Consider the following 17,355-nt stretch of genomic DNA (forward strand, 5'->3'; position numbering starts at 1 on the left):
AGCATTTTAGCCTGTTGGAAAAGGATGGACTAGACAATAAATGATGATGGGTCAATGAACTATCTCTCAGGATAAAGTATCTATAGTAGTATACTGGTAAATTCAGAACCACAGGCTCTGGGAAACAAAAGAATGAATAGCTGGGATATTAGCCTATTAAGCTATCTCAGTATATACCAAGTGATATTAAGAGTATATGTAAAAGCAGTTATCATGGTACCCCATACAAATGCTTAGTAAGTTACGTGTGTGTGTATGTATGTTGCATGATATGTGTATACATGCATGCACAGTGATGTGTTGCTAAATGTTAAAAACTGGCTCCATAAGAAAAAAAATAGTGCCCATACATGCATGCACAGTGATGTGTTGCTAAATATTAAAAACTGGTTCCATAAGAAAAAAAGTTCTGATTTGTGTTTGCCAATATCCATTATATAAACACTCCTACCACAGAAGATTTCATGCCAATGTAATGTCACTACATCCAGAAGTGGGTACAAATGTATACAACTCATTCTCACTAGCCACTGTGAACTCACTCCTGTACACCACTGAATATTATCCACAGTCATATAGTCAATTATATCCATATATATCCATATAGTCAATTATTTCTGTGTATGCATGAATATGTGTTTACATGAATGTGTGTGTGCATGTGCATGTATGCATGTACACAGAACCAAAACACACATAAAAAGACCTAGAAAGATAGCCAATGGATGATGACAGGGTGCATGCCAGGGGAGCAAATGGTATAGGGTAGAAGGAGAAAAATAAATAGAACTTTTGTTTTATTAAGTTCATTGACTTCTTCACCTACTGCTTATGTATTTATTGGGTCAAAATAGAATAAATATTATGTTCTCACTAACACTAACATTAAGCTCCAATAGGACATAAGTAATCAGCTAAATTAGATGTCATATTACACACACACACACACACACACACACACACACACACCTAAAAAATATACAACTTACTTTGGCTTCAGTTTCTCCCCTGTGAAGAGTATATAGATGATGGACAGCACTTTGTGATGAAGACCAAGGATGAGTCAGAATTTGGAAAACGTGAAAGTCATGGCCAAGGGTGTCTGTTGTGACTAGAAGCATTCCTGAAGGATACACCAAAAAGAGAGTAAAAATGAAAACAATTATGTACGTGGATGAAATAGTTTCACAAAGAATTCTTTATGTTTTAAAGTATTACCAAAGGAAAAAAATTACCAAAGATGTAAAAAAAACTTCCCCCAATTAAAAAAAATCAAAACATAGCATCTTTTTCCTGTATGAACACAAAACTTTCACTCCACATCAGGATACAAACACAGTGGGGGCACCAGATGTGAAAGTTTTCGGATGTTCCTGTGTGACTGTAAGAGAAAGTTTTACAGAGAGTTCACAAGCATTTTAAAACAACAAATCTGATAATAAAAAATGTGAAAATGACTTCTCTCCATGGAATTAAAACCTGCTCTCACTTTTAACCTTTTCTCAAAAGCTGAATTTTAAGTTTCAATCTAATAATACCCTATTTAATTCACCAGTTCAAAATGTGCCTCTACCCTGGCATGACATTTACCCAAACTGCCTACAGCATCTCACAGAACAAGTTTTTAATTTTGACGCAATGCTACAGCTAGGAATTCTTTGCCTAATCCACGGTCACAAATATTTTGTTTTCTTGTCAAAACTTCATAGCTTTATATTTTACATAGGTCTATCATTCATTTTGAGTTAATTTTTGTAAGAAGTACAAGGTATCACACAAATTAACTTTTGCAGATGATGTCCAATTGTTCCAGCAAGATTTTTTGAAGAGGCTATTCTTTATCCACTAAATTCTTTATCCTTTATTTTTTATCCATTGTCAACTTCCAACAATCAACTGGCTGCATCTGCATAGGTTTTTTTTCTAGAAGTATTATTCTAGTCCATTAATTTCTGCATCTATACTTTCATTAATACCATACTTTCTTGACTACTGTAACTTTATAGTAAATTGTGAAATCAGGTAAGAACCTTTTCAACATTATTTTGGCTATTCCAATTCCTTTCCAAACACAGAATCAGATTTTTTATATAAAAAAAATCCTAGGATTTTTTGGGGGGAGGATTATATTAAGTCTATAAATCAATTTGAGGATGATGGACTTCTTAACAATATTGAGTCTTCAGACCTATGAACACTTCATATTTCTTGGTATGTCTTTGACTTTTTTTTTCTTGTGCAGCATACAAATTGTAAATGTATTTTCTTAGATCCATTATAAATAGTACTCTCTATTTTACATAAATTATCAAGTTTTCTCTGCTGGTATTAGAGATATAACTGACATCTGCTGTATTCTGCCAGTCCTAGAAAGTGTGGGTTTTGTTTTTGTTTTGTTTTGGCTCTTTGTAGATAACGTGGAATTTTCTTTACAGAGTATCATGGAGTACATGAGTAGACATATTTCTTCCTTTCCAAACTACATCCCTTTATTTTTTATTTTTTCTTTTTCTTACTACATTTGCAAAGGAAAACAGGACTGGTGAGAAGCAATATTCATGGGATCCCTGGATGGCTCAGCGGTTTAGCGCCACCTTCAGCCCGGGGCGTGATCCTGGAGCCAGGGACTGAGTCCCACGTCAGGCTCCCTGCATGGAGCCTGCTTCTCTCTCTGCCTCTCTCTGTGTCTCTCATGAATAAATAAATAAAACCTTAATTTTATGCCTCCCAAATTTTAGGAGAAAGCATTCAATCTTTAAGTATGATGTTAGCTATAGGATTCTTTAAATAAATGCCCTCTATGAAGTTAAAGATGTTCCTTTCTATTCCTTTTTGTTCAGAGTTTTTATAATGAATGAATGTTGAATTTCGTCTACCTGTGAGATGATTATGTGGTTTTTCTTCTTTACTCGGTTAATATGGTGAATTTTACTAATGAATGATTATCAAATGTTGAACAAGCCTTGCATTCCTAGAATAAACTCCACATGGTCAAAATCCTTTATTACATGCCACCAGATTCAATTAGCTAATGTCTTAAATTTTTCATGATATATTCCTGAGGAATATCTGTTTTAGGTTTATTTTTTTGTTTGTTTGTTTGTTTGTTTGTTTGTAGGTTTCTAATCAGGTGTTTGTCTGTTTTCAGAATCAGGATAAAGCTGGTCCTGTTGTGAAATTTTCCTTATACTCTTATTTTCCTGAATAGATTGAGGGAAACTGCTATTATTTCTTACTTAGATGTTCAGTGGGATTTGCCAGTGAAACCATGCGGGCCTTTTTTGTTGTTGTTGAACACTTTTAAATCTTTTAAATTTCTTTGTAATTTAAATTTTATTACTTTAAAATGGAAAATTTGGGGATTTAATTTTAATGTTCTTCTTGGGTGAATTATTTTCTGTAACTCAAGGAAATGGCTTTTATCCTTATCTGTAAGGTCTTTGGTGATATCCACGTTTTCAATGAGATTATCAGCAATTTGTCTTCTCTCTTTTTTCTCTTGGTCATTCTACCTAGATGTTTACAAGGAAATCTATCTTGGATGTTAATGGTTTTCCTTTTTTTCTTTTTAAGATTTTATTTATTTATTTGAAAGAGGAGAGAGAGAGCATGAGCAAGGAGGGGGGTGCAGAGAGAGGGAAAGAGAGAGGCAGACTTACCACTGAGCAGCAAGCCCAACATGGGGTTCCATCCCAGGACCTCAGGATCATGACCTGAGCCAAAGGCAGATGCTTAACCTAACCAACTGAGCCACGAAGGTGCCCCTTTTTTCAACTTTCTTAAGGTGGAAGCTTAGGTTACTATTTCAGGAACTTTCTTCTTTTTCAAAGTAAGCATATATTGGTATAAATTTCCCTATAAATCTGCTTTAAAATGGAATAAATTCCAAAATTTTGATACTGTCTTTTGCATTCAGTTCTAAATGTTTTCTAGATATTTCCTCTTTACTCATGGGCTATTTAATATGTTGTTCAGTTTTTCCAAGTATTTGGGTATTTTTCAGGTATCTTCCACATATTTATTTTTAGTTTAATTTCATGATGACGAGGAATATGTTAAACCTTGTTTATATCTGAGACTAGATTGCAGTGCCTGTTCCACATACGTTTGAATACCTGGAGTGTTATAAAGGTCAGTTAAGGGATGCCTGGGTGGCTCAGCAGTTGGGCATCTATCTTTGGCTCAGGGCATGATCCCATGGTCTCGGGATAGAGTCCCACATCATCAGCTCCCTGCATGGAGCCTGCTTCTCCCTCTGCCTCTGTCTCTGCCTCTCTGTGTTTCTCATGAACAAAAAAAAACTTTAAATAAATAAATAAATAAATGTATGTTCTTGTTCTACCACTGAATAGAACTGAACATCCCCAAGTGTAATTGTGGATACATTTACTTTTTTCACAAAATTTTAGACCCTTTTTTTTAAGTTCATACACATTTAGGATTATGAGGACTTATTGGTAAACTCCTTTATCATGATGTACCATTTTAACCCTGGTATTTTCCTTGTTCTGAAGTCTCCTTTTTCCAGTACTGATATCATCACTCAGCTTTCTTCTGATTGGTGCATGCAAGGTACATACTTTTGCATTCTTTCACTTTTACAATCAATATAATTGTATTTAAAATGACTGTTTTAGACAATAACTGAGGTCTAATTTGTTGCTTTTTTTTAATCCAATTCTGGACTTTTAATTGGTATTTGTAGTAGTTTATCCACATTTAGCCTAACTTACTGGTAGGGTTGAGTTTACAGCTACTGTTATATTATTTTTCATTATTTTTCTGATGGTTTCCTTGTTTTTATTGCCTTAATATCCATTTTCAATTTTTCTATTAGCTTTTTTAAATCTCTCTCTTTATGTTAAGTTTCTGTCAGTTAATTTGTGCATGTTTATTTATATTTTGTCTAGAATTTATATTTGTTTTCTGTGGGAAGAATGGTCTATTAGCTTACTCTGCTATGCCAAAAGCAGAATCACATTTTTTTAACTCTTAAGCCTTTCTCAGTCGAAAAAAGAGATGTGAAAGAATATTAAGCATTAGTGGGAAGATAAGGTAGGAATCTAAAATGGAAAGAAAAGTGTATGTGGGAAAAAAAAAGTGTATGTGAGTTTGCTATCTACTTGGCTAATATAAGGAACAGCTCTAGTCACTATGTTAAGCTAAAAAATACACTTGATGCCAGTGTCCTATTTCTAAGAGACAACATTTTACATAATGAAAGGTGTCATTTATTGAGATCTACTTCAAATGTGTATGGTTTATATAGCCTTGCCTCTCTGTACCTAGCGATGGTGATGAGGTCATTGACATACTTTATATTCTTTCCATATTATTATTGTTATCCAAACAATAAATTTCTAAGGTTGGGCATGAATGCTTAGTTGTCCTTTTGTGGACAATATTTCTTCACTCCTACTTTTTGCTGAGTTATACTAAGTCTGAATTATTACAATTCTGCTACTCTGTTCTGATTTCACTTTCCCACAACAAAATTATTTTCTGCACAGGAGAAACAATTCAATGGAAATTCTGACAGGAAAATCATGAACTTATAATATAAATTTATGACTCACCTACTGAAGATAAACTTCATTTCTTTTAGAATTATATCAATATTTCACTCATAATAAGCACTCCATGACCCTAATAGTCAAATCAAGATAATTATTGTTTCACATGTGAATGATAATTATAAATGAACATTTTTCAACATGCTCCTAGCTTTTTTTTTTTTTTTAAGATTTTATTTATTTATTCATGAGAGAGACACACAGGGAGAGAGAGAGAGGCAGAGACACAGGCAGAGGGAGAAGCAGGATCCATGCAGGGAGCCTTATGTGGGACTTAATCCCGGGACTCCAGAATCACTCTCTGGGCCAAAGGCAGGCGCTAAACCACTGAGCCACCAGGGATCCCTCCATCTAGCTTTTCAAACTAACGTTAACATCTGTCTAGTTCCTAATATGTAAAACGAATTCAGATTTTTTTTGAGAAATAGGCCACTGAAATTTTATCTTTATTATTTTCTGTGTGTCCTATCTCAAAAGTTTTCTTTTGAGGCACCTGGGTGGCTCAGTCAGTTAAGCAGCTGCCTTCAGCTCAGGTCATGATCTCGGGGTCCTGGGATTGAGTCCCACACGTGGATTCTCTGCTCAGTGAGGAGTCTGCTTCTCTCTCTGCCTTTGCCCTGACCTGCACTTGCGCTCTCAATCTCTCTCTCTCAAATAAATACAAGCTTTTTTTAAGAAAAGTTTTCTTTTTCTACCTCCCCATGTAAATGTAGCTTCTATAATCCACCAATGAGCTTACTTTTTTTTTGACAGATTTTAAAATAGTAAAAAAGAAAAGAAAGAGTAGAGAGGGAAGGAAGAAATAAATAACTAGGATAGTACTATACAATCGTGAGCTTTCTTTTAATTTATAATTTCCTCTTTTGCACACATTCTGTTGGGAGAAATGACAAGCTTTTTTTTTTTTTCTAGAAAACAAGTTAAAAAGCTGATACACATAAAAGGAAAAACTCGTACAGAGTAGACTGTGGCTTGAGAACTATTTATGCAGCATCAGAAGACTAAACCAGACTCTAGCCTGGCCATAAACTAAACCCACGCCCCAAATGAGGTGCCAAGCCACAAAAAGCATTTGCGTCATCTGGGAATACAAGGAAAAGAAGGACTTCTAATTATAGGGCCTGGAAGCGGAAGCTTAGAGTGATTAGCTGTTTAGGCGCTGCTGTGTGTTTATCTGGAAGCTTCCTCTCCCTCACTCTCAGCCTCAAGTTTGATAGATGAGCGTTAGCATTAGAGGGTGGGGTCTGAAGCTGCTGATGGTACATGGCGTTCTCCAAAACCTGAGGTAGCTAGAGACTGAACATTAAGGCTTTTGCGGCCTCATAAGAACATAAATCTTTTCAACTGGGCGTCAGCTGGTTAGCCCAAAAGGCAAAATTAAAGAGTAGCAAACCTCCACCGGGCATATGCTATAAAATCTTGGAAACATGAGTAGGTATGTCTTTTTACCAGATCCTATTTATAACACCTCTCTAACTGTATGGTTCTTGATCACGTGCACACATACGAACTGGAAAACAAATTACCAGCTATTCACACTCTCTTCCAAAAAAGAGATGTAAACACTGATATGCTAGGCCAAACAGAAATCATCACAGGAATTCAAAATACACCACTCAGAAAACTATTTTACATTTTGATATAAATTCTTGTGAATTTAACACTCCCTCATCAATACCTGTACAGATTAAACTTTTAAAATTATTTAATTATCTTTTAAAGTTACTAGTTAAATTTGTAAACATAAAAGCAAAGAAACAGAACCCTAGTACTGATTGAAATCTTTTAGGTCTTCAAATCACATAAAACCACAATAATAGCCTATGAAAGTCTGATTAATAAAATCTTTAAACTGGATGTGAATACTTGAAAACAATGGTCTCAAAATTTCCCTGTGGGCAGCATCAATGTTAGTATATTTCTTAAGCTGCTCGAAGATGTTGAAATCAAACACATTGCTGTATTTTTCTACATTTGTGGCCCAGGATATATTAAGTCTTTCTTAAATTTAAGCTCAAAATTATGGTTAAGAGCACTGAAGTACACACTGTCAAACACACAAATGGCATGATTCATTTTATCCCTTCCTAAAGCTGCATATGTCCATAACAGATAACCCATTTGTTCCATGTGGGAAAATCTAAAATCAAGAATTGATTTTCTATCTCACTTATTTAATAACTTATTATTTCTATCTTCCTGATTTTGTAGGAGTTTCAAGTTAAATGTCCTAACATCTTCATTTGAATAATTAATTTTTCTTTCACTTTGCATCATTTAATATTTAGGATTCTGAAGTTATCTTTGACCATATTCAGTAGGTTTTCATCTTAAATATTCTAATAACCATTATTTTCAAGTCTTTTCATCCATAAGACGTATAGGAAAGTGGTGTGTGTCTATGCATATTTTTATTTTTCCAAGTGGTTGAATATATTTTTTGTCAGATGCCAAAATAGTTTTTAAACTTTATTAACCTTTATTGCTATATAATTTACAATAAATGTACTCATTTTAATACAGCTTGATGAGTCTGACAAATTTATACACCTATGCTACTGGCATCATCAAAATAGAGCACATGTGAAAAAATTCCCTTTGTATCCATCCCCTCCCTATTGCGGGGCCCCACACAACCACTGATTGGCTTTCTATCATTATGAATTGATATTGCCTACTTCAGAATTTCATATAAATGGATTTGCAGAGTATCTTGTTAAACCTACTGCTGTGACTAACAGTACTATATTCATTTATTTGTATTACTGGGCAGTATTACTGGGTATTACTGCCAGTAATATATATACTGCCAGTATATAATTTATATAACCATTCAGTTATTTCTAGTTTTTGACTACTGTGAAACAAACTCCTAGTAATATTTAAGAACAAGTTTCTGTGTGAACGTATGTTTTTATTTTTCCTATGTGAATATTTAGGAGTAGAACTGCTGGCTCATATGTATATTTTAACTTGATTTAAAAAGAAACTGAAAATGTTTATCCAAAATGGTGTATTATTTTAACTTTCCCATGAGCTACATAACTCATTAGCATTTGTTACTATCAGTGCTCTAAAATTTTAATCACTTCAGTGAGTATTTGGTGATTTCTTATAGTTTTAGTATGCCATATTCCTTGGTGATCAGTGATGTTGATCAGCTTTTCATGTATTAAATAGCTATTTGCATATTTTCTTTTGTGACATGATTGTTCATATCTTTTGCCCATTTTTTTTCTTTTGCCCATTTTTAACTGTTTTCTCTTTTCATTAATATATATTTATGTATATGATATATGACTATATACATATGTGATATTTTCTCCCAGTTTATGGTACCCCACTTCATTTTCTTAACCATATCTTTCCCCAGGTCCTTAATTTAATAAAGGCCAATTTTATGGTTTGTTTTTGAGCTTTTAAATTAAGTCTATGATCAGACTCAATTTTTGTGTATGGTGTTTAGTAAAAGTTTATTTTTTCCCAAGTAGGTATCCTAGTTTTTCTAGTACCATTTGCTGACACAATACTATCCACGTTGAACTACTTACTATTTTGATTAAATATCAAGTGACCATGTGCATGTGATCAAATTCTGGATTGTATTCCATCCATCTATAACTATATTTGCCCCAAGACATCCATTCTAGGTTACTATACATTTAGAGTAGATCACTGTCCTTTTTCCAGATTGATTTGACTATCGTAGATCCTTCGAATTTCTATATAATTTTAGAATAGGCTTGTGTTGATTACTTTTGGTTTAACCATTCACTTTTAATAAAGTTAACCATTAGTGGACAATATATTTTTTTTATTTATTCATGAGAGACACACAGGGAGAGGCAGCGACACACAGGCAGAGGGAGAAGCCGGCTCCCCACAGGGACCCCAATGTGGGACTCAATCTCGGAACACCGGGATCACGCCTTGAGCCAAAGGCAGACACTCAACCACCAAGCCACCCAGGCATCCCCATTAATGGACAACATTAACACAAAACACTAATAGGATATCAAGGCATATAGTGATTAAATACTTTTATAAAAATATAATTTTCTTTCATAACTGAATGATTTTTCTTACCTGATCATACTGTACTATCACAACAAAGAGGATCACTACAATGGCAAAAATACAAAATTCTTAGATGAAGTAGAAGAACTGGGAAGATAAGGAAGTATGGTTTGGGAAGATTAATTTGACTCCCAACTTTATTCAAGAAAATAGCATATCAAAAATTTCAAAGTTTTATAACTCAGAGGGCCTTAGAAATAGTATGCCTGACTTTAATTAACAGATATAATTACTGAAACCCACAGTGAAAAAAACAAATTTAAGAGTCTAAAAAGTGTTAGCTTATGTTGTCTCTTAGTAGTAGCTTATGTTGTCTATTACTGTCCTCAATGAAAAATATATAAACAAAGATACACACATACAACTATCACAGTCACTGCTAAAAGTTCATAATAAAATACATTTCAAATGGAGGTTAACAGGGATTTGGTAGACAGAGGAGAAGAAAGTGAAATATGAAAAGCAGAAGACAGAAGAAGTAAAGAAAATATGATGCAGATCAGTCTGCCTGGAACAGATATTTTATGTATTAGGTACTATAAAATATAATTTGAAAGGTAAATTTGGAAATTAGGTATTTCCAAAGGAATGCCATTCAAGGTACTTCAGAGATGTATAAAACAGAACTTTTTAATTTTGGGGGTAGAGCTAATACAGGTGCATGTGTGCCTGTGCACCAAGCTATACATTTAACATTTATGCAATCCACATTATATAAGATACAGTCCAATAAAAATGAAGACAAACCAAAACAAAAATAAGGGTAAGAGAACAAGATAATATAGGTGGTTTTATAGAGAGTGGATGAATGGAGAGAGAGAAAAGACAAATGCTAAACAGAGCAGTTAAAAAGTTAAAATCTTACCCCTATGCAAATGGGGGCAGGTACAATAAAACCTAAAAACATAGCAGCCAGAGAGGGATCCAAAAGAAATACAGATACATGGTGAGGGGTCAAGAAAGAGGTCAATGAGTCTCAGATGTGCAGCTTGACCAAATGGGTGGTCAAAGCACCATGAATCATGTATTCCAGAGCATATGTAAGACACTCTTAACAGATTTCAGTCAAGGTTCTAGCAGGGGAGATCTGAAACTATGTAACAAATAATTATTAGATAAAAATTTAAAATGTTCATCGTTTAGCATTTTTATTTTGAGTATATTTGCAAATATATGAAATACTGGCAAATTACCAAGTATCTCTGGAAATTAGATTTCATTACCTATCTGCACTATTTCAAACCATGACTCCTTAATTACATTTCAGAAAGTATTTCTAAGAACAACCACTGACATACAACAAGGTTACTGGGCAAGCAGGCATTCTTTGCACAACCTCCTCTATATATCTTTATCTATATAGATAGGTGTAATGGCTTCTTAGCCCATCAGAAAAATATGATTTGTAGGGCACTTGGGTGGCTCAGTGGGTTAAGGGTCAAACTTTTGATTGCAGCTCAGCTCATGATCTCGGGGTGGTGAGACCTAGACCCGTGTCATGCTCTGCTTGAGATTCTTTCCCTCTCCCTCTGCTCCTCCCTCTGTTCTTTCTTTCTCTCAAATAAATAAGTAAATATCTTTAAAAAAAGAAAAAGGATCTGACTTGAAAAAAAGAAACCGGGCAGCCCAGGTGGCTCAGTGGTTTAACATCGCCTTCAGCCCAGGGCGTGATCCTGGGGACCCAGGATTAAGTCCCACATTGGGCTCCCTGCATGGAGCCTGCTTCTCCCTCTGCCTGTGTCTCTGCCTCTCTCTGTGTGTGTCTCTCATGAATAAATGAATACAATCTTTAAAAAAAAAAAAAGAAAGAAACCAAAAGTAGTAACAACCATCAAAAACTTCCCACAAGATAATCAAAACATGAAAAACCAAAAGATTCGTTCATTTTAAATTAAATAATAATTTTATTTTCTTCTATACTGTTGATACTTTAAAGACTTTGTAACACTCATTATATTAATTCTGAATACTGGTACAGACTATCATTTTTACATGTTCCTTTTCATCCTCCATTCCTGTACCCCAGTCCCTATTCCCATCCCTTCCTGCCATAAGACCTACTCTAGTGGATGCAATGTATATGTCCTTGGAAATATGTGTCCTTGAGAAATATTTGTACTGTTGTCAGAGTAATTTTCAAAATAATTAACATATGGCAAGAGTATAGACAAATCTGAATGAGAACACTGAAATAAGTCTGAACCCAGGGGAGGGCCAGAGCATTGTAGAGGAGAGGAAACGGAAAGGAACCACAAATATTCATGTACTTCACTACTTAACAACCAGTGAAATTGTCCTGATAAGCAAAAGTTTAATTCACCCTTGGTTACTTTGCATGTATGTACTTGGCTATAGATAATCTTCTTTACCTTCTTCAAAATTTAATACTGGGTTTCTACTGTTATAGTTACATCTGTTACAGGTATCTATAGTGTTACAGGTAGGTGTGTGTGTGTGTGTGTGTGTGTGTGTGTATTTACTTCACATTTTATATAACATGCCAATGTATGTATTCACATCTTTCATTAGTTCATTTAGTGCTAGTTGAGCACTTTTGCTTAATTAACTAGAAATACTATGGCAATCATAGTGGGGAAGGAGAAAGGATCCTCCTTAAATGGATATCCAGGACCTGGGGCTACATTTGGACTTTCATGGGCTTTGGTCATTTTTGCCTTTATGGGTGCCCCAGTTCAATGAAAAAATATTTAAAATTATATTTCATGATTACAGTTGCTGGTTTTAAACATATATTTAAGTATTCCAATATCTTAAAAGCTTACATATTTTTTTGCTTTTAAAAGGAACTAAACATTTTGGTGGGACCACAATACTAGCATGGGCTCACCTACTTGTACTTTACAGTAAGTCAAACCTGCAAAGTTACCTCTGACTCTCATACACGTCCTGTGCCATAATGAACATAGAGCAAAGAGAACAAATTCTTCGGGGAGTAATCCATTACATGAGTAAAACACATCATTTTATGAGATGACAATAGGGGAGAGTAACTACAAACCTAGAAAGGAAACATCCCCTTCTTTGAGGGAAAAACAAGCAATAAACTCTTTAAGTTGCCTTTGCATTGTTAGTGATATAGTGTAGGTGACTGGTAGTAATAAACCAGAAGCTGTCAGATGAGAGGAAAAATCTGAAGCCACATAATTCTGTAAGTCTGTGAGGCATTATAGATGTTAACAAAAATCAAGACAATGTATTTTTCTGACTACTCACTGTGATCAATGGGAAAAACTCTAAAAAAAAAAAAAAATCCAACCTAAACTTTTTTAATGATTAACCCAAGACCACCATCACCTTTCAATATACAGCATTTAATTAACCAGAAAAATCTCAAGTCTGTTAAAGATGCAGTCAAGCATCCAAAGAGGTACATGTTTAATCTACTTTACTACAGAACCAACATTCATTTTCCTCTTATTAATGGATGGAAAAGCAATTTCCCTGCCAAGGAAGGGCAATTATTTAAAATGTAGATGTGCTGTACTTCACAGCTCTCAGCTACTCAGCTGGCAGAAATAACGCCTCTGGAAAACAGATCAATTATTTACCAAATTAAAGACAACAGGTCTGCTTTACAAATTCAGGCTTGCTGCTGAGAGTTGAGTATTCCTTTTTCCTGTTTCTAATTTCCAATTTAAATAATAAAAAATACTTGTCTTCTTTTATGTCAAAGACAATATGCTTAATAATATGCCAATCTTAGTTACAAAAATACGATACAGTTTCCACAAGATATTTTTAATATATGTTATATATTTCAATCTTAAGTATATGTGATGTTTCTTCATTTAATACAATTTGCCATTAGAGATCACTCCCAGAATTTAGGAAAAAAGTAAATTCTTGTTAAAAACTTAAATGAGAAATAACTTGGATTTATTTAACAAATGAGTAATTACATTGAATTAATGCCTATCTCTGCCCTGCCATAGTTTTTCCATGATTATAATGATAGAAAAAATAATTATTTAGTGTATACTTACTTACCATCAACTATGTGAAAATTACCAGACTAATAATAATTAATACCCGGGGACAAAGTAAAAGCTTACCTCTAGCAGAAAACATGTTGAAAGGATACCCTTGATAGGTATAAATAAATTTATACTGGATGAGGGAAGTTAATAATAATTATAATAGCAATGATAAAAACAAATTTTGTGGGCAGCCGGGGTGGCTCAGCGGTTTAGCGCCGCCTTCAGCCCAGGGCCTGATCCTGGAGACCCAGGATTTAGTTCCATGTCGGGCTCCCTGAGTAGAGCCTGCTTCTCCCTCTGCCTGTGTCTCTGACTCATTCTCTCTGTGTCTCTCATGAATAAATAAATAAAATCTTTAAAAACATTTTTTGTGAGGCCTCCCTATGTTTTTGGTATTGTTTTAGGCACCATTATCACCCTTCATTTCATTGATGAGAAAACTGAAGTACTGGGGGTGATCTAAGCAGATTAAGTAACTTGCCCAATTAAGTGGCAAGGTGAAGGGAAGGCTGACATTTTATTCAGAGTCAGGCTGGTCTTTACAAAGAGATAAATAGGAGTTATCCGGTAAAAGAGGATTTCAGGCAGAGGAAAAATGACGTAACATGTTTAGGAGCTGAAAAATAGTGTGGCTAAATGTTGGAGGGAGAAGGTAGGACAGTAAAATTGTGCCAGGCTATACTTTTGGACAGCACAGTACAAGATGATGTATCATTAACAATGGTACATCAAATGTATCATTATCTTTTAACATTTCTTGCAAAATATCTGAGTATCTTAAAATAGAAGTAAACACATGGAAAAAGTATGATACAACAATCATAAACAGAATAACCTAGAATTGGGCTGTGACCAAATAAGATTTTGTAAAAACTAAGAGTAACTGAATGATTTTTAAATGTACTATTATGAACTGAATTTTTGTGCAGCCCCCAAATTCCTATATTGAAACTCTAAAAACCAGGGCTATATTTGGAGATGGGGCCTTTAAGGAAGTAATTAAGTTTTAAATCAGGTCATAGAGTAAGAACCTGATCTGATATAATTAGTGTACTTTTAAGAAGAGACATCACAAACCCTCGTACACTATTGGTGGGATTGTAAATTGATGCAACCACTGAGGAAAATAATATGGAAGTTCCTCAAAAAATTAATAATAGAATAACCATATCATACATGCATCCCTATGTTTAGTGCAGTATTATTTATAGTAGTCAAGATATGGAAGCAACTGAAGTGTCCATTGATAGATACGTGAATGGATAAAGATGTTATATATATTTATATATAAAATAAGGGATATTACTCAGCTATAAAAAATAATGAGGGGATCCCTGGGTGGCGCAGCGGTTTGGCGCCTGCCTTTGGCCCAGGGCGCGATCCTGGAGACCCGGGATCGAATCCCACATCGGGCTCCCGGTGCATGGAGCCTGCTTCTCCCTCTGCCTGTGTCTCTGCCTCTCTCTCTTTCTCACTGTGTGCCTATCATAAATAAATAAAAATTAAAAAAAAATAAATAATGAGATTTTGCCATTTACAACATGGATGGAGCTAGAGGGTTATGATGCCAAGTGAAGTAAGTCAGAAAGAGAATAACCATATGATCCCACTTAAATGTGGAATCTAAAGAAACGAATGCACAAATAAACAAAAAACAGACTCTTAAATACAGAGAACAAACTGATGGTTGCCAGAGGGGAGGGGAGGGGGATGAGTAGAAGAGATAAAGGTTAAGAGGTACAAACTTCTAGTTATAAAATAAATAAGTCAGGGAGATGAAAGTACAGCATAGGGAATATAGCCAATAATATTGTAATAATGTTGAACACTGACAGATGGCGACTACATTTATCATGGTGAGCACTAAGTAAGCTATAGAACTGTCAAATCAAGATGTTACACACCTGCAACTAAGTTAACATTGTATGCCGATTACACTTCAACTTTTAAAGAGAAGAAAATTACAATAAAAAATTAAAAAAGAGAGAGAGACACCACAGAACTAGCTCTCCAGCTCTCTCTCCCTGCTCCCTTGCACCAAAGAAAGGCCATGTGAAGACACACTGAGAAGGTGACTATTTGTTAGCCAGGAAAAAAGACTTCACTTAGAAACCAAATCAGCTGGAACCTTGTTCTGGGACTTTTTGCCTCCAGAGCTATAAGAAAAAAAGTTTCTGTAGTTTAAGCCACCAAGTCTACGGTATTTTGTTATGGCAGCCCCAGCTAATGCATGTACACAGGTTACTGTCTACATCTAGTGTCCTCAAGAACACTTTACCTGCTCAAATGACCAGCAAAGAGGATCTGGGGTTGAATTTGTAAAATCAAAAAAGACTGTTGTTTTTACCCTATAGCAAAAACAAAACCAATGAAAAATCAAAACCAAAGTTTGTTTAAAAATCTATATGAGGGATCCCTGGGTGGCGCAGCGGTTTGGCGCCTGCCTTTGGCCCAGGGCGCGATCCTGGAGACCCGGGATCGAATCCCACATCGGGCTCCCGGTGCATGGAGCCTGCTTCTCCCTCTGCCTGTGTCTCTGCCTCTCTCTCTCTCTCTCTCTGTGACTATCATAAATAAAAATTTAAAAAAAAATCTATATGAAAGTTCAATACAAAAAACACAAAACTAGCTTCTCTTACATGGGACAGAACAGGAGGAGGAAGATGAATCCACAATATGTGAGGGTAAGGAGAACTTAGCAACCTTTTCAAAAGCATTCAATGGCTCCATTTGAGCAGACACCACAAATTAGAATGCTGCCCCCAAAAAGTGCAACTCTGTATCCAGCTAATCGAGAAAATCAAGATTAATAATACTAAAGGCTGTGAATAAAGAGAGCTGATAGTTGCTGGAAAATAAATAAACAACTGTCAAACTAACCTATCCTATCTAGTTGAAACATTCCTGAAAATTATGGGAAAAATATAGATTTCCCATACAAAAAAAAAAGCTAAAAGGTCATCTTCATCAGAGAATCCAGAAATAGCTCACAGACGTATGGTACTTTAATGAGAAAAGTGTAAAAGAAATTCAATGGAGAAAGAATGGTATTTTGAAAAAATGATTAGGTATCAACTGGATATCCATAAGCAAAAAAAGAAAAAAATCATGACCTAATCCAATACTTTATATAAAACTAACATAAAATAGAGAACCTGGATGGTTCAGTCAGTTAAGTGTCCGACTCTTGATTTTGGCTCAGATCATGATCTAGGGGTCCTGAGATCAAGCTCTACATTGGGCTCTGTGCTGGGCATGGAGCCTGCTTTATGATTCTCTCTCCCTATACCTTTCTCCCACCCCACCCCACCCCCCAAAAAAACAAAAAAGAAACAAAACAAAACAAAAAAACCTAACACAAAATGGATAAATTTAAATGTAAAACTAGAAAACTATTAGAAAATCAAATAGGAGAAAAATCTTCAGGCCCCAGATTAGTACACATTTCCTAGGCATAAACAAAACACAACTATTTTTTTTTTACTGGACCTGACAAAAAGTAAATAATTTTGCTCTGCAAAAGACCCTACTAAAAAGATAAATACAAACTCCTCACTGGGAAAAAAAGATTTCCAAATCACCTCTCTTACACATATCTAGTATTTATAAAATACAAAAGGGCAAGAATAGCAAATGCCAGCAAGGATATAGAGAAAGCATGTCCAGAGGATTAAAGGAAAGTATTAGGACAATGTCTCACCAAGTAG

The 17,355-nt window shown here is 34.9% G+C and overlaps 1 protein-coding gene across 8 annotated transcripts in view; it reads right to left on the reverse strand.

Moving 5' to 3' along the window:
- Positions 1-17,355, reverse strand: part of BCAS3 (BCAS3 microtubule associated cell migration factor) — a 594,925-nt gene that overhangs the window by 383,832 nt on the left and 193,738 nt on the right. For all 8 annotated transcript variants that reach the window (XM_055337273.1, XM_055337276.1, XM_055337244.1 and 5 more), the window contains exon 14: positions 990-1,123. In XM_055337273.1, coding sequence (XP_055193248.1) covers positions 990-1,123 — 134 coding nt within the window. The remainder of the gene's footprint in view (positions 1-989; positions 1,124-17,355) is intronic.

This window comes from Nyctereutes procyonoides, unplaced genomic scaffold (genome assembly GCF_905146905.1).
Source record: "Nyctereutes procyonoides isolate TBG_1078 unplaced genomic scaffold, NYPRO_anot_genome, whole genome shotgun sequence".
Lineage (NCBI taxonomy): Eukaryota > Metazoa > Chordata > Mammalia > Carnivora > Canidae > Nyctereutes > Nyctereutes procyonoides.